A 21,306-nucleotide genomic window follows, 5' to 3' on the forward strand; every position below is an offset into this window, starting at 1 on the left:
ACGTGGATTTTATCTTACGTGAGTACGTACCATAAAGAAAGTCCCGTGGCACTTCTTTGGTGCAATCGCAGAGAACGCCCTGAGCCGAATGCCCGGGTTTGACGCCTACATGTTATTCAACTTCAAAACAATCCAGAGATGCGTTTCGAACGAACGCAACGTCACAACATGCGTTGCAAGTCTGACCCGCGATTGACAGACGATGAGTTGCCTCCTCCTGCCCGTCGTAAATACGGCACTCACCTCACACCCGGTTTGCGGGGACGAGCAGCAAGTCACAACTCTGGCGCGCAAGCGAGAAGGCTTTTAGCCAGGCACACTGCACATACCCCATGCGAGGTTGAGTGGTACGTCGTTCGAGAAAGATAATCCAGACCATGGGAAGCACTATCCACCAGCAGAAGTACAATGTCGCATTTCATCGCGAAACGAACGCGTCCACAACACACAGGAGGCGATGCACACACACACACACACAGCTTCGGTCGCTGCATTGGCTTAGCTGCAAGCTTCGTTCGGACAATCAGCGATGCTACGACGATACAGAGCTGCGTGAGGACGACGTGCTAACCACTTCACGTATTTAAAAACACAGGGGCAAAGAACTAGGTTCATCGGAAGCAAAAAATCTTTCCTCCATTATAGTGCCTGAAATATACTGGCTAGTGTGCCGAGGGCGGGCTCCAGGCGGGCGCCGGGAGCGATGTACGCGGCCGTCTGCCGCTTGGGGCACTGCCGTGCGGGAGTGTGCGCGTTCATCCGGCCCGAGCAGATCGCGCGGTTACCTCCGAGCTGCGTAGCAGACGGCAGCGGCAGAACTTTCCATTCCCGCTTGCGACGAAAGCGAGCGAAAGCGACGGGAATTCTGTCGCGCAACCAAAATTTGTCCCGACCATTCGACAAAAACGATCGTCGCGCGACAAAGTGACGGAATTCCTGCCGCTCTCACTCGCTTTCATCACAAGTGCGAACGGGCCTTTATGCGCAATCTCCGCCCCACATAAAACAAGCTCTTGCTTGTTGCCTGAGCATACGGTTGATATCTGACTACGTTACACTGTGCTTGCCAGTGTATTTAAACGATGTCACTAGGTTTGAAACGTACGCGCTCGGCGTGCAGCTTTGTAAACGCAAGCGGTTTCACATACGCACGCTATTTTGCTGCTAATAGAGTTTTAGTACAGCGTTTGTGGCCTTTGCATACGCTAAACGCTAAATTTTTGCGTCCCGCTACGTGACACCGCGATGGGAGTTTTAGTAGAGCGTCTCATCAGTTTTGCGTAGCGACACACTAATGCATACGCAGTAGTGCCACTGATGAACGGTGATTTGGAGCAATTTTTGTATCAGTATATTATTAATTTTGGAGCAATTTGGAGCACCTAAATGCCAGTTTTGGAGCACCTTGGAGCAACTAAACATCAACTGCTAGATGCGTCCAAAGCATCTCTCAGCACTAAAAATTGACCAGTATCGTCTAGTAATTGATGTGGAGGTCGCCATTGAATGGGCTTCAAGGTGATTTTCACACATGCGATCACAAATGGACGACACAACTGAAGAATAATGGTCTCCTTGTCCCTACCAGGGGAAGACTTTTTCAAGAAATTACTGAAAACGCTTCATAGTTGGCAGGCTCAAACATGCATTAAAAATAGCTTTCACAGTCAGCTCTCCCAATAGCCCAAGAATAGCCATATAGCAAATAAAGAAAATTTCTACAACCACAAGAAAAAGTAGCCAAATTAGGCTCTTTATAGCCCAACCTGGCATTCCTGGGGCAATGGGATTTTTTTTCCACTTATTTCGAAACAGTCGCTAGAAGTCGCCAGAAGTTTGATGCAATTAAATCCCCTAATTAAGTATCCACGCAATAGCAAAAATGCAACAAAACATAATTTGCAAGGTATTTAGTTCCTTTCTCGTGTGGATAAAAGACATCCTGCAACACGATAATGAATTTTGAAAGGCTTCGACAAGTTAACCTGCCTAGCAAAAAAACAACGCGCCTCTCCGCCTCTTTTCTAGTTTATTAATTGTTGAGGCAAGCCCTCGTGTTTTACTTTTTCATTTTATTAGATGCAGGCGCTTGATATCAGTCCTCGTGCGCATTTCCACGCTATCTGGAAATGTGCACGAGAAATGCGCATGGAGCTTTTGCATGCGATTCGTGCGTGTCGGCGTTGTGCGTGCGATTTTTTTCACGCCCGCGTCGACGATTCGAACTGTCGAGCGCGGCTTAGAAAATGAGGCGCGTCGCGCGCGACAGTGGGAGAAGCCTGGCGACTTGCCCCAATGGGGAGGCGCGTGCCTCATGGCGGCGGTTTTGTAGCGCTCGAGACAGCCCGCAGGTCACGGCGGGCTGGCTCCGTCGGCGGTTTTTAGGCTTACCACCCCGGCAGGTATTGCATGGACGCTTTCACTAGCGACGCGGATGATGTTTTACAGTACCGATTTCGCCCACATTATAAGCTCCTTTACCCCACAAGCAACTTCGTGCATGCCTTGAGCGATGTTTTAGAGAGCACTTAAAAGTGGTCGCTCGAGCTCCCCACACCACTTCGCGGCCGAAGCCGCTGCCATATTGCCGCGCCGCGCGCAGCGTATGGGCATGGGTGCTTACGCGGCGCGTTTTCGCGAGCAGAAAACGCTCCATGAGGTTCATGCTTTAGAGAGACTGGCCGTTTTTCACAGCCCGCTTCACTTGCGGCGGTCCCCTCCGCGAGCCCAACAAGCGAAGCGAGAGCTTGCAGCCGAGCGCGTCACGCATGCCGCGAAACGGCGCTCCCACTGGCTCCCGGAGCGGAGAGGGCCGGCAATAAACGCCACCTAAAACTATCTATTGTTTATAGCAGGAATTATTGCAAACTACAGCAAGAAGGAAAGTTTTTAACCGTGGTACGCCAGCGCTGCAATGACTTGCTAGACGAAAACACTGTATCGGCGGTACAGTGACGGCGCCAACCAAACTCACCGCGGCAAACACGATGACGGGTGCTAGGGAGTTCAAGTTATCAACCCGAATTAGTTATACATGTCTAGAGACCACTGTGAAGTAGTGCTTGTAACAGGCTGCACGCGATTTGCGCAACACAAATTTTGGCGCACTTTTGGCGCCCTTGCTTGCAAAATCGTGGTTTTTTATCAGGATGGCGCAGGATACCTCATTTGGCGCAAATTGGCGCATTTGGCGCAGGAGTGGCAGCACTGCATACGGCGCCATCTGTCAAATGTTTTCCGAAATGTCTCGCCGGCTGATCTGCTAGCGGAGTGCCGGAGTGTTTGGACATTTTACGACTATCCAAACAAGTGCAAACAAATGCTTTCCCGTCAGTGTTGAATGCAACACATGGGTGCAGCTTGTCAGAACACGGGTTCTCGCTGATCGAGTGCGGCGTTGGTTTGCTCTGCGCCTTCCCGTTCATCGCCGCTGATAAAGCGATCCGATCCGGCGCGTTTTGTGCACGGGTTCTGTGTCGGTTGAAAATGTCTTTTTTCACATGCCTCCGGTAGTAGGAATTACAACCGCCGCAAAATAACACCCGGCACCAGCGGAGCCACATCTGAGACCGCGCTTTTTGGATAAACAGTGCGCGGCGCACCAAAGGGAACGAGCGCACGATTCTCCCCACGCGGCTGCGAGTTCGCCGCCGATACCAACTGCAGCCCTGCAGCTACGTACACCGCGAAAGGGCAAGGCCAGGCCGCACACATGCGGCCAGGTCATTCGTTCGCTTTTCCAGCCTGTCTCCATGGTGTCTACAGAGATGAAAAAGCCGAAAGAGCTGGCCCGTAGCAGACGGCAGTCTGTGGGAGCGCAATAGCGGAAGTACGTCACCGCTGAGGAGCGGAGCATCATGGGAGGGGAGGCCAACAGCGAAGAAACAGTTGAAAGGAGGAGGAAATACGGCGCGACGATAATTCGCGGTTTTTGATTTACGATTTCTCAGCTAATACTCATCGCTTTAACAAAATTCTTGCAGGAGGAGATTGCTAATACATTGCTTTATTTGGTTACATGTACATCCATGCATCGGCGGAAGGCATTTCAGGACCCCTTTAAGACCTCAGGAAAGGAAACTGGCTTCATTACAAGCAATGATTGATTAAAAGCAGGTACGACTAGCTCTCTACACACTTTGGTGGGGATCGTTAAACAGTTCGAAAAAGGGATTTTGTTTTGACGAGGGCTTTCTGTAGTCTCGGTGACCTTCCAATTCTGGGCGGAAAAATGGGCACAGTTTTCAAAGGCGCAAACCAAGGGAAGGCATGGGGTTTTAAATCAGTCCTATTAATAATTTGCTCCAGGCAATGTATTTTCTTCCCCAAAGCATTTCCTTCCGGCAATGTAAACAAAATGAAAAAGCTACTGCCCGAAAACAAGGTCAACAAACTTGCACGCTCCCTACTGACACTCTGGACAACTCAGTGTGTAATTATGAATAGCAACTATGAATGAAGGCATAAGCTGAAGACTGCTTGGAACAATATGTAGCCTGGAACAACCAAATTTGTGGTGCTCTAGCTACGCCTTTCAGACACACCCACACGAGAACGAGGATTTTCTTAGATTCAGTGATTTACGACGACAAAATTATGTTCTCAATTAGGACTTGTACGACTAGGCGTTACATCGTATTGTGCATTTTCATTTTACCAAAAGAATTTCCCTTCCGTCTCCAGCCCCCACGTTACAAGACAACTATTTTTTGTGAACGACAAATCCTAAGAAAGGAATCCAGTCTAACCGAATTTCGATAAGCGTCCCCGGGGGGAGAGACATCAGATTTTACTCAGAAATGGACAACCCCATGCACGCATGCATAACAAGAACAGTACAAGGCAATAAAAAAAATGTCAAGACGACAGTTGCTCTTCAAATCAATGATGGAAATTTCTGGTGCAAAAATTTCAGACTACGCGCTTCCCTAGTTTATTACAGTACACACGGCTACACACAAATCAAGGCGATGAAGGTTGGGGTCGGGCTAGACAGATCTCAGACTTAAATCGGGGGCCCACCTTGAAGAACCTCTGCACGACCAGCTGGTGAGGTCTGGTGAGGACGGGAAAGCCCTTCTTGTTGTTTACGAAGAGGGCGGTGCTCACAACGATGCACTTCACGGGCTCCCCCAGCCAGCGGGCCAGCCTCCGCTCCGACGGAAGCTGCTCCGTCAGGCGGAGCACCAGGCCCAGCCGCTTCTCAGGACCACACACGCTCCGGAAGGCGCTCCACCTGTCGGAGGAGGACAAAGATAAAAAGGTTGGCTGCGTATCTGCTTGCTCCACTGCAAATGTTGTCGAAAGATGACCGTCGTCTGCTGAGCTGCCTCTCTTCTCCTTTCAGCCAACCTCTCTCGTATTGCTCCACCCTCTGCTAACACTTTGGTGACCGTGCCTATTCCCATCGATAGCAGGCTATCGATGAATACAAATTCAAATTTTGGTGCTCTCCGAGCGCTTCTGGACCTCTAAAGCCATCAAAATGGTAAAGGAGGAAGTATTTTAGCAGTTTTGCTTTCGAGTTTCGTTTACCCGCTGCGTGGGGGTTTTTAAATGTCCTTCGCCAGTGAAGAGGTGAGCTCTAGTGGTTTCAGTTGTGGCGTTGCCGCCGTTCGCCGCCGCTTCGCGCGAACGGCGAATTTCAACAGATTCCTATGTAACTGAGCTTGAATCTGTGCATGATGGTAGCCGCACAATCACAGAAGATGCCTTCGATACGTCAGACTTTCCTACAGCCCGCGAAAGTGCCCCTGGACCTGACCTTCACCAGGTGTGCGCCCTTGAGTTTCACTTTCTTCTCCGTTCGCTCTATTGCGGGCATGTATTGTTGTAAACAGGTCCGGCTACATTCTAAAGGCCACAGCTCTGACTTCGAGAGAGCAGAGTTTTCCCCCACAACGACAGCCCGGAGTTGACCTTGGCGCGGCGCTGCAGAGCAGCGCGCGGCTGTTCGTGTTTATATTTATTATTTTGCATCTAAATAACTCTTGTACTCACACCGCTCACATTTGCAGTATTATTCTAAAAGCGTTTCATGTTCAAAGTGTGTACAGTAGACTCGCGGTAATTCAAACTCTGACAATTCGTACGTTCGGTCAATTAAAACATCCTTTCAATGTATTTAAAACCACTTAATTAGAACTCCGTCATTCGGTTAATAATTTGCACTTTCTGCGTGTCCATTTTGGAAAATATCTACTGCTTTCCTACAACTATTTGAAAATTTGCGTGCCGACAGCAAGGGCAGTTGTGGCTTTCAAGGGAGTGCAAGCGAAACACGCGATCTAAAAGGAGAATTTTTTCTTTCAGCCTCATTTATAAGAGAGAAGAGAGCTAGGGCTGGGTCAGCAGGCTGAATTGATCTTTTTCTTTTTTTTTTATGTGACCCTAAAACAATGCCCCAGCTGCACCGGTCAATAAGCAGACCTGCCAAAAAACCTCACTATAAACGGTATGGTGCTTTGGGGCAACTGCATTACAAGCGGTACACTTATGCACCGAGTTCTATGGGAGGCCTACCGGACGCCAGGCAAACCCCTGTTACTATATCCGGTCCTGCACTATAAGCGGTTACGTTACAAATGGTCTACACTGTCTCTTTAACTATCACTTTTCTCTTGTTTTGCAGTTTTTCCTCTGAAAGTCGGTACTTGAACACTACCAGGTACTTATAAAAACCATACAGGCCGCATTTCGACGAACATAAAATAACAATTTTTGCACAACTTCTCACTTCTTCACTATGAATGGTATCGCAGCGATAGGAAATTCTATAAAAGTACATCCTAGCATGCAGTGCAGCTAGAAAAGATCACTTCTTTTGCAGCGCGAAGCTGAATGTTTAAACCTTGCAATAAGACGAACAAAGTTTGCATTTCACGTTACAATGATTGTTTAATCGGCGTTATTTATAATTGGCTAGCAGGAGTACTTTATACCTACTAGTTAGCATTCATGTAAACTTGCATGCAATTGCTGTACAAAAAAACTGCTTTGAACATTTCATTCTCCCCAACTTGTGGCATCTATTCATGCCTCGCTGGTAATTTTTTGTTGACTAGATTTCTTCTAGTGTTCTTAAGAACAATCAAGGAAGCTTTATTTATGTTGACAACAAATTACCGTACATCAAAACTAAGTGGATATTAGAAATCACCCAAAGAAACTGACCAAGCCCGTGGAGTTTTCATCAAAATTGGCTGGAAAGCAAAAAAAAAAGCTTCCACCACCAGTGCGCTTCTATAAGGCTGCTGTTTTAAAGGGATACTGACACGAAATTTCAAAGCAGAGATAACTACGAAAAAGGCTTCCTTTGTGTACGGAGATATCTCCCAGCAGGTTTCAACAGCAAGCATTCAGTAGAACACATTCTAAATCCATGCCAATCCTTGCGCGCACAAGAAAGCTCGGAACGGATATTCTTTCACAATCGGCATCAGCATGATGCCATTTGGTCTTCCTGGCCCCAAACTGCCGCCGTGAGGGCCCTCGTGATCAGCCAATGCACTCACTGCGGTTGGTGCCCACTGTTCCGCCATGTGTATTACATCACGGTTTTAGGATTGATGTCATACTGCACGAGCAGGTGAAGATAGTAAAGATGCATGCGCGTCCACACTGGACTCGATGCAACAAGAACGGCAACGTCACGAGCTCCTTCCTGTCACGGCGGCCGCCTCAGTGTTCATTCAGCCAAACCGAAAGTTGCACAAATAAACGAGGCTGTAAATAATTATTTGCGGCCTTGCAACGAACTGTCTAATGTGTCACTCCGTGATTAGTCAGCTGATAGGCACCCATAACAGCAAAAAAAAAAAGTAAAAATTCTGTGCCAGTACTTGCCTTGCCAGTACTTGCCAATACTGGCACCAGTACTTGCCAGTACTTGCCAGTACCAGTACTGGTCAGTACTTGGCCAGTGCAGCAATGGCAAGGGCCATCGCAAAATGGGTGCCCACGTAGCGTACGTCGACACTAAAGCGTACCATTCCCACGGATCGTCGTCGCCGACGGAGTCCTCGTGGTCGCCGTAGTTGGAACAACGCTCCGCGTCCCCGGCGTTGTTGCCGTCATTGTCTTGAGCACGCTGCTCCCCCTCCGCAGAAGGTAGGCACAGGTAGCTCCGAGTCTGCGCAATGCTGGACTCCATGGGCACCATCACCCAAGCCTGGTAGAAGAACTGCACAGGATGCATGTCTTTCGTTTTTGATAAGAAAAAAAAACAGCACAAAAACATGAACTGAAGCAATGAAAACAGAACAGAGCGATGATGGGGAAAGAGCTTGTGCAAGGTGCTGAGTGACTTTTGTTGCGCAACCCCTGTTGAAGCTATTAACAGAACTACTAAAGGGGCCGCGAAACCCGCTGTGTTGGCTAAGTGGCTAAGGCGATTTGCTCCTGAACACGAGGGCGCGGGTTCGATTCCTGGCCGCGGCGGCCGCTTTTCTGATGGAGGCGAAAGGCCAAAACGCCTGTGTGCCCGAGATTTTGGCACACGTTAAAGATCCCCAGGCGGTCAACATAATCCAGGGCCCTCCACTACGGCGCGCCTCATTGCCTGCGTTGCGTCGGCGCGTTCAACCCTATAATCAATCAATCAATCAACAATCAAACGGGCCATGCAGACAAGATACCAGTTTTGTTAATTCAAAAGACCACCTTGTCTTGATAGCAATGATACCAATTTTATCACAAACTGCAATAAAAAAAATAATCAAGAGTCAGTCTAGTCCACTTATAACAATGTTCAAGTGCCAAGGAAATTCCATCGTTATAACCAACAGTTGTTATAAGCAGGTTGTGCAAACAAAAAGGCAAAACAGAGCTCAAAACATTTCATTCGCATGCAAGCAAGGTCGTACTAATACTACTTATTTTTAGAAAAGATGCCATAGTCAGTGGGCTTTCCATGTTTCACGGGAAGCTCGCATACGTTTTTCAGGAGCATCCATAGGTGCTTCACCTAGCTGAGCGAAAGATCCTTGGCGGAAAGGAAATCCCTGAGGGACTGTATCATGCATCGGGCCTTCTGCAAAGATGATACCTGAGTAGGCTGCACAACCGTGTTCTCTGAGTATCACTGTCAGCACTGTCTGCAGCACGTATCCGCGCAACGATTGCCTCTTCAGTGAGGCACTCGGACGTTTCTAAAACAGTGGCCCTGACGTCCCTTCCACGGAAAAACGGAGGCAGTTGAAGAGGCACCCAGTCAAATTAAAAGTGGTGCAAACGTGACGCAACAGGTGAACATAGGTGAACACGCGAGTGAGTGGGCGCGGCGATGATGCCAAAGCAGCGCCGCTGGAAGGAGGGTTTGGAAAGAAAGCTGCTCTCCCCCTTCGGGATGTGAGGCACATCGCGACACATGTTGTCGGCACAAAGAGCCAGCGGCAGCTCGCATTTTCGGTGCACGCTGTAACGAGATTCAATCATTACATCCAATATTGCAGCACTGGGGCACTGTAACAACCTGTTTATTTCACCATAGAACGCACACGAAAGCGGACGGTGCCATAGCTGTATATTGTTTTATGTCTGATATATTGTTATACACGGTGTCGTTATAAGTGGGCTCCACTGTACTAATAACTGATTTGATTGATTATGAGGTTTAACGTGTCGATGTTCACAGGCAATGAGGCTTGTTGTAGTGGAAGGCTCCGTATAATTTTTGACCATATCCTCAACACCCACCAAAGTCTCGAGCACGTGGAGGTTTTCGCTTTCCAACTCCATCAGAAAAGCGGCCGCAGGTTTCAACATACTAACAAAGAAAACATGTGAAGCAGTGGAGACTCCCTCATCACTTTATGGCGACGTCTCCATGACGCCACAGAATCTTGTTTGGGCAACTGGCAGCCACCGACCTGATTCACCACCAAAAAACTTCACTCGGCGATTGTAGTGGGCTTTCAGTATGGTTTGATGGTATCACTTGAGAGCTAATGTGCAGTAAACACAGTCATAACCATGTGTTCAATGTTGGCCCATATTATGACACTGCAGTGAAAAACTTGAAAGTTTTTTTATACTTCTAGCAGTCTTCTGGTTCAAAAAACATCTTTCGTGACTGAAATGGAGCTGACTGAGGTACTGAGGGCCAGTAGTAAAACACAAGTTTGATTTTTCGATACCTGCACGACTATTTCGCTGGAAGCAAGAAGTGATACCAAAAAATGCTCTTAAAAGTGACTCACTGCCAAGAAATGCAAAGCAGATTGCCACCTGTTCCCCAAAGTACTTCTTTTTTTGAGGAGGTGATAGTGAGAGAAGTGAGAGAAACGAGAATGCTCGAACGAACAAGCACTTGTGTTTATGGACTCTGGGCTGCAGTTTTTAGTTTGTACCTATTAAACCTTCTCGAAAGTCTTAAGTGTCATTCATGACAATATGACACAAACTGCATTGCCCCAGTTCTGAAGAGGAGAGGACAAAAAAAGGCGTGGCCTTTCACGCGATGCAAGCCATAACTAGTGCAATGACGCACTCCCCTTCAACAGTGAGCTCAACTGCTACAAATTGTTCTGCTAGCATGTACTATAATAGGTCACATTTTCAAAGCAACTTGTAGTATTTTGAGCGCCCACAAACGTGGAACAAGTGGAGCCAACTACAAACTTTCGGCCTTTACTGAGCACCTCAAAAGTACACTTAAGTCTGACCAAAAGAGCCACGAAGAGAAGCATGATAGGAATAATCATCAGAGATAGGAAATGGCAGTCTTGGTTTACGGAGCGAACTCGGGCGGAAGACATCCCAACTGAAATTAGGGTAGCAGACAGCTCAATGGACAGATCAGTTGTAGTGAATTCTGACAGCACACGTGTTAAAGGGACAGACAACCGATTTTTATCGCGTATATGCTCTCTAGCTCATATGAAAGCCAGCGTTTTATATAGCCCGATAACAACAAGCAATTTCTAAACAAACTGGCGGAAATAATTTTAATTTGGCAGCAAACTTCCTGAAATCGGAAGGGTGGCGGTTTGTAGTGTCGAAACTTGACACTACAATATGTGTCCCTGTCACGTGACCTGCAAACCTAGCAGCTACTGTAATTGCTGAAACGCTTATTTACGTATTGAACACCTTTTAACACAAATATTTGTACAAGGTTAAATTGCTTACGTATTTATAAACATTATTCTGAAATTTTTAAAGACACGCCGCCCGCCGTCGCTGGGTGCCTCTCAGCATGCCTCTCAGTGTGGCTAACTGAGCCACCATGCTCAGAATCAACGGCAGCGTTCAGTAAACAGACCCAGCGAAGGAGCTTTGACGATTCTGCCTGAGTCAGGGGCGTTTGTTCTGCCAAAATATTTGATTTCAGTTTCCAAATACGCCAACGGCAGCTTTAAAAAAAAAAAAAAAAAAAAGAAGAAACGTCGCGGCCGGGAAAAATCGAACTTCCCGCCTCCACAACGTGAAGCCAGATTCTACCTATCGTCTATCCCAACAGATGGCACGTTCGTGCAAAATAGACCGTTGCATTAAAAAAACACATAAAGGAACAGGAAAGCCTGCGATTCAAACTTTTTTAGCGAGGAACAAGTTTTTAAATATCGTTTTTTATTTAGCATACAAAAAAAGTATGTTGCCGAGCTACTCTATGTCATGGTTGCCAGCATCATTTTTGGGAGGGACACATACGGCTCGTAGATAAAAAATTCGATTTATAAAGTTTTAGGGCGTTATCAGCAAAACCGTTTCTCGTCAAGGTGCTTTAAGTGATGCCCTTTCATTTGGGATAGAGAATATATACTCGACAAAAATCGGTTGTCTGTCCCTTTAAGAATGAATTCAGATAGTAAGAGCAGAGTTCTGTTGAAGATTCCTTCATCCTGCCATTGACCCAAACAGGGTGGTGATTACGACAAGACAGCATTGGGATCAAAGGTCGGCTAAAGATGGTTGTTCCCTCTCACTGTGATAGCCTCCATTCAAGTACAAGGCAATATTTCTTTATCGCGCAACCCCAGCACATACCTTACCAATTTCTGCAGCGAGAATAAAGAAATGCCAAAGCAACTTAGCAACTGATAATGTGCGGGGATCGTTTTACCCGACTCACAAGGTAGGCAATTCGAAACCACTGTTTTCGGCACCTCGGCAATCAATCAAAAAAGTTGAAGAAATACCACAAAGTTTCACCATCAACGCTGCAAAAGATAACGAAAAACCCAATATTACAGCATTTAATCAACAAAACTGATATGTGCAAAATAAAAAAGAAAAGAAAAAGAAAGAAAAGAAAAGAGCTCTCAGGCTCTCATTCCTCACTGATGCTGGATCCCGTTTCGAGTTGTTTTATAAGGTGGCACTGATGCATTCAACGACGCTAAAGAAGAGATAAGAGGAGTAACAGCCCCCACTGATTTTTTCGGAACTTCGGCAGCGGTGGGCACATAATCCCAGCACTGGCGGCGTCTCGCGGCCTCCTTACAAATGGTGGCGCTCGTAGCGAAAGCTTTCTTCTTTATATCAATTTTCGGCCGGAGTTTTCTGACCAGAAAAGCATTAAAGGACTCTGACCTAGCTTACACCGACATCATTATGGTCGGTTTCAGATTCTGTTACAGCAGCCTGCAGCCACAACACACACACACACACGCGCGCACACACACAGAGGAGAGATAGAGATGAAAGAGAGAGAGAGAGAGAGGATATATATATATATATATATATATATATATATATATATATATATATAGAGAGAGAGAGAGAGAGAGAGAGAGAGAGAGAGAGAGAGAGAGAGAGCAGTCAACCCGCACCTGGTGGTTCCCCACGGCTGCAAGGCTGTCGGTCAGTATCCGGGCCAGGTTGATGCAACGGCAGCTCTCGACCTTCATCAAGATGGCCGGGACTCCCAGGTGGGCAGCGTATGAGAGCTCTTGCTGCAGAAACTGCACACAGATCACGCGGCAGTTGTCACGCGAGTCAGCCCATTCCACTGACTCGGAAGGACCTTTCAACAGTATGAAATTCTTTTTTTTTTTTGTGACACCTTTTCGAGCACCACAGGCCCTTTGCAGCTCCAGCTGCAAAGTATGTACAAATGTCTCAAGGGACAGCCAACCAATTTTCGCGCAGTATATGCTTTCTATTTGAAATGAAACTGAAACGGTTTCTCTGATGGGGCCCTAGAGTGCTCAAAAGTGGAATTTTTAGATTCACCAGCCTTAAAGGAGCCATGAAGACAAAATACAAGTTTGTTTTATTCGAAAGATTTCGTGTTTTATAGTGCCCCCAGCGCTTGTCCGGATACAAACAATGCTTTATTCACTGTGAAATTAATCAATTTAAGTTAAAATTTTGATTTTCCCGCTAAATCGTGTGTTTTTGTGGTCTGCCATGACATCACAGGAACCGATCGCTGTGCAGCCAAGGATGCCTTGATTCACGCGTCCACCGTACAGGGTGGAGACACGTATAGGCTTGCGCCGCCATTTTGGGCTACTTGCTCGCCACCGAAGCAAGTCATTTGAGAGTCATAGCAGATCGTAAAAACGGTTCCGGTACGGTAACGTCTACCATCTGGACACCACCGCACAACGCGGTTTACTGGCGAAGTTTAAATCTTGTTATCTGTTTCGCGTTGCTGGGTCTCGTGGGAAACGAAAAGAACAATGCGTTGAGCATGTTGACCCAATTGCGGCGACACGGGACCATTCAAACGGTGTCTCCACCCTGTACTGCGGCGCTGGCATTGAGGTACTCTACTACAGCCGATTGCGCACGGCCGGGCAATAGCGGCGGCGTTCGCACGTTTGTTTATGCTACTGAACCTAGATGGCGCCACCATGCCGTGGCAAGCCGTTTTCTGCCTTTGGTTTGTTTTTTACCGTATTTAAAACTGGCCTGTTTTTGTACCGGGAGAAAATAATCGTTTCGTGAAACATGGTGCTCACTCAACAAATATGGTCACGTAAGAGACACCGTTGCTTGCGTCAATCGGCCAGTGTCGTCTGAGACAACCCCAAAGCCCCACAGTGCTGTTCAGCTAAACCAAGCATAGTGCGCACACTACCAACAGCAGTACGCATCAGTCCTTCTATGTTTACATGTGCTTTCGTAAATTCCACTGTTCGTCCCACAATTCTTATTGCTTTAAAAAGAATGCGCCCTAAATTTAAGCACAAATAGTTCGTTCTGCAAGCTTATAAGCCCAGCCAGGGGCGGATCCAAGTTTTTTCTGAAGGGGGAGTCAGCTTCTACCAGTGATGATGATGATGATAAAAAGGATGATGAGGATAGTAGCCTTCTTTTATTCACTGAAAAATTTCAAACCACAAATACAAGAAATAGAAAAAAATATTCAACTAGACTTTTTCTACGACCTGAGGGGTCATCTTCTAGTGTTACAAATTCCCAAATTGAGGGGGGGGTCAGGACATCTGGACCCCCCCTCTGGATCCGCCAATGAGCTCAGCCTAATTTGCATTTGCTTCTGCCACCCTCCGCCAATCGCAGAGCAGGCTGGTATGACATCGTAGGTTCTGTTGCTGGAAATGAGCATGTGGGTCGCATGGTCATCGCCTTTTTTTCCTAATTATTAGCTTATTTGAGCAAAGTTTATGTTAAAAGTGGTGTCAGTATGATTCTAATGAGGCCGTCTTTTTAATGAACCAAACTTGTGTTTTGTCTTCGTGGCTCCAAGTGTGCTGCCTAAACTAATGCTGGCCTGCCTGATAGTAAGCCATGTGGCAACATTCTTTTAACTGCAAGTGAGATGGGAAGAGGAATTTGAAAACTTGTCGCCAGCTAAAACAACATTTAAATATGCGGTCTTGGGAGATTTTTCAGCCACGCATTGAAACCAACAGGGCTGTTTAGGTACGCACGGTAGCGTTACATTGAGACACTACATGGCGCCGCCTTTCCGACTGTTTAGTTTCAAATCAAAACAACGTCGCACCGAATAGGCTTCCAGAAATATGGGTTCCTTTGACTACTCGGTGCAAATTGTGTCAACGCATATTAGCAGATTTTGTTCACTTGCAGGTAGGTCAAATTTGATTAAACTTTCGCATTCACACGTATTTCAAGTTTCAGCTTTATCTTTGTTGCTTGAAACTGGCTTCGCCGTGCAAGCCATAGTTTACAGTTGGTAGACAGATGAACAGCCTTGTTTTTTTTTTTGCATCTGTTATAGCAGCAAATAATAGTCAGCTGTACTGCAAAGTTTTTTTTTTTCATTTTTGAAAATGAAGGGTCGTGAGGAGACCGCACGTGCTTTACACTTTGCTTGACTTTATCAGAAAAGAATTAAGTCAGGAATGCATTTCATATTTGTATTTGTAGAATGCATATTTGTATTTCCTTCCCACAACAGATCTCCCATCGTCCCTTCCTTCCCATCCTACTTCCAAACTTGGGTCCATGGCTTCGGGCAAAGGCAGGAAGGCTTCCCTATTTTTTTTTTTTTTTTTTTTGCTGCTGCTGTTGCTATGTAAAGGTGTGTCCATTATTGTATTCCTCCTGCAGGATAATTTTATATGTTAAGGCAGCTGCTCTAAAGCCTAATCTTTTTCTTGCGCAAAATAAAAACTCCACAACTACCCTTTTAAATTCTTCAGATATGTAATTGTTCTCATTTATTTATTTTCATTTATTTATATCTACTTAAATCCATTCTTTTATATCTTTCGTTTATATGTTAGTATATTCCATATTTCTTGTCAAAATTTCAACTCCCCCTAGAGTAAAACCCTGGGTGTGGTAATGGAATTAATGGCTAGGTACCGAGATATATCCCAAGAGCTAATACTGCATTCCACTACTCTAACACAGTCCCATGACAACCTGGCTTCCGCTATAAGAAATCGTACAGCCTGTGTTTCCCCGTTCATATTTTCTTGTTCGCATTATGTCGGCCCGCTATAGGCCTTACCACACAGAGACCATTGCATTGAAGGTAGCTATCACTGTATATAGCTCAATAAAAAAGGAAGAAAAATAATAAAAGGATCAGTCACACTCGCCTTTTCAGACATCTTCCTGAAACTATCAACCGGCGAATCCACATCGATCCATTCGGAGATCTTCGCAGTCACCAAGGTGGACCAATCTGAGCGTTCAGACGAAACAAATGGGCAAGCAATTGTGTCATGGGAACATGAAAACAGCGCTACCACTTTTCGTATTTAAAAATGAAGAATTAAAACAATGTTAACACACTAAGTTCTCCATCTGTACACCATTAACAACTAACACTACTTGAACCTCTCTAATCAGTTGTTCACAATGCGACGACCATAGGAAGTGCGTATCCCAGAGGAAGACCAAGATTTACGAGAGCGTGCTTGCGATAGAACGCTTAACTGGAATCTTACTTTCAGAGAACGGAGGAATTGAAAAGCTCGCATCACGAGCATCCGGAGTGCACACCTATGAATATACCAGGGAACGAGCACAGTATCCCCACAAAGATTTACGGCCACTGATGCATGGTTTCAAATGCAATTTCTGGACACCCCTTTTGGTACCGTTACCACCACACTACATACCAGCCCACAAAGAACACATCAGCCATTAATTAAGGAACCCGCACAAGAAATACATGAAATCGCAAAATCATACGTCGTATTTCTCTGTACAGGCCATGATGGCACATTACATCCTTGAGGGGTCACGGCTGATGCCGAACATTCAATCACCTTCACATGATCACCCTCAGAATTTTGCCGTCAGAAACCGGGGACATTCCGCTTCTGTTCTCTCACTAACCGTAAGAAAACTACCAGACAAACTCACCTTGAGAAGGTAGCACGAGGTCGGGTCGCACAAACTGCCTCGAATCCCCGCTGGCATCGAAATTTGGCCTTGCCCGTGGATGGTTGATGGGGCATGCCACAAATTTGTACCTGCCAGGGATAGGAACAGGCACAACAAAAAACTACATGAACACAGTAGTATCCCGGGTCTGCGCTGCTGAGCCCAAGAACCCAGGTGCGAACCTGGCCGCAGTGGTCAGCTCCTTTTCTGATGGAAGCAGAAGGAAAAAATGCTGTGCATTCAAGGTTTCGGCGAACGTTAAAAGATCCCCCAGGTGGTCGAGATTAATCCGGAACCCTCCACTGCGGGCAGCCTCACGGCCCCGGGGTAGCTTCGCACATCAAACCCGATAAGCTGTGACACTCGTATCTCCTAGGCGCTTGTCTTGAAGAAATTCACTCATCTACAAAACTGATAAGCTGCGGACAGCGAGTTCGTGTCAAATTGCAGCGAGAAATTCTAAACACGAACCGAAAGAAAAAACACACATTTAGATACGTGCCACATGGAGAGTGCAGCACAGTTCTGTGGTTCATAATCATAACAGCTTGCAGCAATGAGCACGTGTTTTCATTCCTTTAGCGCGGCCACCATTGTCCGTGCTTTTGTTGCCAGCAAGATGAGCATGGGCGTCGTTCGGACAATTTCTGACAGAGGAGCTGAGACCAGTTCCGACGCTCGTGTTACTGGCCATCTGAAGAGACTGCTTGCAGGACAGGGAGATTACGTAGAAGGTCTGGCAGGCAAGGTGGCATGCAGAATGCACTTCTGAATTATTTGAAACCAACATTTTGTTGGCTCCTATTCTAAGGAAGCCATGCTGGCACAACGCAAGTTTGGTTCATTTGAAAGGCTGCCTCTTGAGAATCATACTGACACACCTTTTAACGCACACTTCACTTAAACAAGCTATATAATGAGGAAAAAATGGGAATGGCCATGCGAGCCACTGGCTCATTTCCCGCAACAGAACCCATCATGCCACTTGTGCCAGCTGTGCGATTGGCTGAGGTCGGCAAAAGCAGACGCAAATTAGACAGGACTTATAGGTTGCCGAAACAGCTATTTTCGCTTAAATGCAATACATGTTCACTCTACAGCAGTAACAATAGTGGGGTAAACAATGAAAGTTACAAAAATACGCGTAAACATAGAAGTACCAATGCACACTGCTGTTGGTACCGGGCGCACTATGCTTTTTTTTAGCTGTGCAGCAGTCCACTGCTTTAGAGTTGCCTTACACGACACTGGCCGATTGGCGCAAGCGATGTTGTTGTACATGACCTTGTTTGTCGAGGATATCCCATGTTTCACGAGACGATTGCTTTCTACCGTAACAAAAACAAGCCAGGAGCAAATACAGACAAAAACAAAGCAACAGCGGACAATGATCCGTGGATGAGTATGGTAGCGCCATCGGGGAGGACTGACGGCAAGCAAGGCTGCAGCAGCCGAATGATGCAGTGGAAGTTCGTTTGCATACGCGCACTTACGACTTCATGATAGACGTCGCAGAAACACACGATTTAGCGGGATAATGAAAATTTTAACCTAAGCTGATTCATTTCTCAGTGAATACGGCATCGTTTGCTGTTGGACAAGCACTGGGGGCACTCTAAAACACAAAATATTTCGAATAAAACAAACTTGTATTTTGTCCGCATGGCCCCTTTAAGGATCAGTCTATTTTACATCTACTATGAAACAAAAGTGCTGCCTTCACAGAGCGTCGACACGACACGCACATATTCAACCGTTAATGGTACAGAAATGCATGGGTCTAGAGAGAAACAGGGCCTCCCATTTTCATTTATCCATCATCAACACCTCCCGTCAAGGTGAGTTTGGGGTGCCACTAGCGGGTAACTGTTGCACTATAGCATCGACACAAGACAGCTACAGCAACGAACATAGCCAAACTTCCGCAAAGCCAGATGTACCCACAAGGTGTGCAACAATGCTATACAGGATCGTACATTACTCAGTTTTTCGAGACAATTGCTTGAACCTTTACAGGAACAGAGTGCGTTTTCCTTCTTCTAAATTCCATCTTCCATTGAGAACAAAATGAACAGTGGTGAAAGTGTACTGTGCACTGACATTTGCTTGAGCTGCAACGTGTGCTGGTACCAGCGACAAACCTAACAATGACTGGCTTGTTTTTGAAATGTTGTCATTTTAGCAAAGGTCCCAAAGAGGGCGTGGCAAAATTAAAATTAAAATTTGCTGCCTGCAGCAGCCGTATCCTAGAATGGTCGGTTTCGGACAAACTTTCGCGAAACTATCGTTAGATATCAACGCATTCGACACTAATCTTGCGAAATGATCACCTGATAATTCCAACCTAGTAATTAACGCACTCTTGAGAAAATTGCTGTCACCTGCCGCGGTGGCTCAGTGGCTAAGGCGTTGCGCTGCTGAGCACGAGGTCGCGGGTTCGATTCCCGGCCGCGGCGGTCGCTTTTCTGATGGAGGCGAAAAGCAAAAATGCCCGTGTGTACGAGATTTCGGCGCACGTTAAAGATCCCCAGGTGGTCAAAATTAATCCGGAGCCCTCCACTACGGCGCGCCTCATCGCCTGCGTTGCGTCGGCGCGTTAAGCCCTACAATCAATCAATCAGAAAATTGCTGTCTAAACTGCGAGTACTTGTCAACAGATTTGCACATAAATGGGGTAGGAAAAGATAACCTTATCACGCTGTTTTTTTTTGTCGCGTTGCCTACATACTTCAGTGCCTCGAAAATTTTCCCGGAAAAATTTCGCACGTCACTCTTCGCCGCCGCCATGACTTTTGCGTCCTTCTCTGTAGCTGAACAGTTTTACGCGCTTTACCCCCAGATCCTCTCTTCAAGCTTATCAAAAGCTCCGAAGCGACCAGCGACCGCGATCTGTCGACAGAGCAACCTCGAAGCGCTCTACGATCTTGAGTCAGCGTCACGTGCCCGTAAGAGATAACAATGGCCAAGTAAAATAAACACTGCAACAAAGCAGCGAAAAATTTGTCAAGGTAGTCTGTCCCGTGAACCGGTAGTCTGTCCCGTGACTTTCGGGAACTGATAGCGGGTGACCGTTGGCTGAAATATGTTTCACGAATCCTGCCGGCGACAGTGCGAAAACGCACTGCCTAGGTTTATGCTCCGCGCTCGGTGGCTCTCACCAGCGAACGCACACTCCAGTACCTCTGCAAATGTTGCACATAGCTGCTCGAAACACTATAGACTAATTTAACATTTGTGGCATTCCGTCAATGTCTAGGATATGACATAACAAGCTCGCTCACAGACTGAGTTCGATTTCGGAAGCATGGCAACGTGTTTCACTCAGTGGCACCGAGCGAACCACGCAGAGAAAAAAACGAACTCAAGACCCGATTTGTGACGTTTGTAGAAAATGTATGAAGTACAAACCCGGCCTGTGAAGCAGAAATGATTGCTTCCGACAAGTCCTTCGCATAGTGCAAGTCAACGCCGCATGACACAGTCTTGCTGTCCGCCATGTTTAAACAAACCGGGGTGCTGCACACAGCGTTGCCAGCCTAACAAAATGAGCCCGCTAGGAAACTTGCAAAAACAAGTAATTGTTAAATTTTTTTAAATGTCTTTCTGACGCTATATTTTTGCCCCAATACATAAAACAGTTCGTCCAATTTTATGTTATTTTTTTTACAGTGAAAACTTTTTGGCCATCGCCGCTTAGATGGTTGATCGTAGCAGACGACACTGTTGAAGCATTGAATGAACGCAACTGTCAAACATTTGTTGCTGGCCGGAGAACTAGTCCACCTGGACCTTCCAAAGAATACTCCTGAGCGAAATAAACAAACAGGCATCAAAATGACGTATCATGGTGGCTCCAACGCGCACGACGTACGTGCCGACAATTTCTTATCGAATTTCTTATCTACTAGAAGCTGTCATGCACGTTCCAAAAGCGATACCTGGTTGCTGCCGCAAGTGCGAAGCCGTAGTTGGAAGGCAGTGAGTTTATTTCGTTTCAGCCGTGGGAATATCGAGGTTTCCGTGTTTAATTTTGCCGAAGATTTTGCCGGCACATGTGTTCGTTTGCTCTGCTGAGATATCTAATGAAGCACGTATTTTCGAATGGGCCAGAACAGTGACTGGTGTGCTTAAAACGCTGAAAAAAACAAAACAAAAGACAAAATATCAAATAGATGTGACTCGCAGGGATGAATAACCACTGGAGAAATGGTTGACACGACCGGTTCTCCTCGACGGCCTATAGAACAAGATGTCGAGTACTTTATAGACGTTGATACCACGGAACAGATACAGCTTGCTGGAAGATGCACAGGGTAACTTGGAATCGCTAACTGCCGAGCGATTTAACGTAGCAGGCAAAGCGCAGTAAAATCAACCACTGTTTGAGATCAATTCTTGAAACCAAGCCTAAACGCAACCGTCTTGTACTTGAAAAACTGGCAAACCTATATACGCAATGCCTAATTACCGCAAGCGTACCGGAATCTTGGAAGAACGCGAACATCATCCTAATCCATAAGAAAGGGGACA

General features: G+C 46.4%; 1 protein-coding gene across 1 annotated transcript in view; it reads right to left on the reverse strand.

The window, feature by feature from the left end:
* LOC144150171 (protein arginine N-methyltransferase 5-like) overlaps positions 1–20,316 on the reverse strand; it is a 55,728-nt gene extending 35,412 nt beyond the window's left edge. The window contains exons 1-6 of the mRNA XM_077682011.1: positions 20,185–20,316; positions 16,756–16,865; positions 15,984–16,069; positions 12,774–12,905; positions 7,989–8,182; positions 5,023–5,236 (exon numbers count right to left, since the gene is read on the reverse strand). Of these exons, the coding sequence (XP_077538137.1) occupies positions 5,023–5,236; positions 7,989–8,182; positions 12,774–12,905; positions 15,984–16,069; positions 16,756–16,865; positions 20,185–20,273 (825 nt within the window). The 5' untranslated portion in view covers positions 20,274–20,316. The remainder of the gene's footprint in view (positions 1–5,022; positions 5,237–7,988; positions 8,183–12,773; positions 12,906–15,983; positions 16,070–16,755; positions 16,866–20,184) is intronic.
* Between the last annotated feature and the right edge of the window lie 990 nt (positions 20,317–21,306).

This window comes from Haemaphysalis longicornis, unplaced genomic scaffold, assembly GCF_048455015.1.
Source record: "Haemaphysalis longicornis isolate Haplotype H1 unplaced genomic scaffold, Haemaphysalis longicornis Haplotype H1 scaffold_8, whole genome shotgun sequence".
Taxonomy (NCBI): Eukaryota; Metazoa; Arthropoda; class Arachnida; order Ixodida; family Ixodidae; genus Haemaphysalis; species Haemaphysalis longicornis.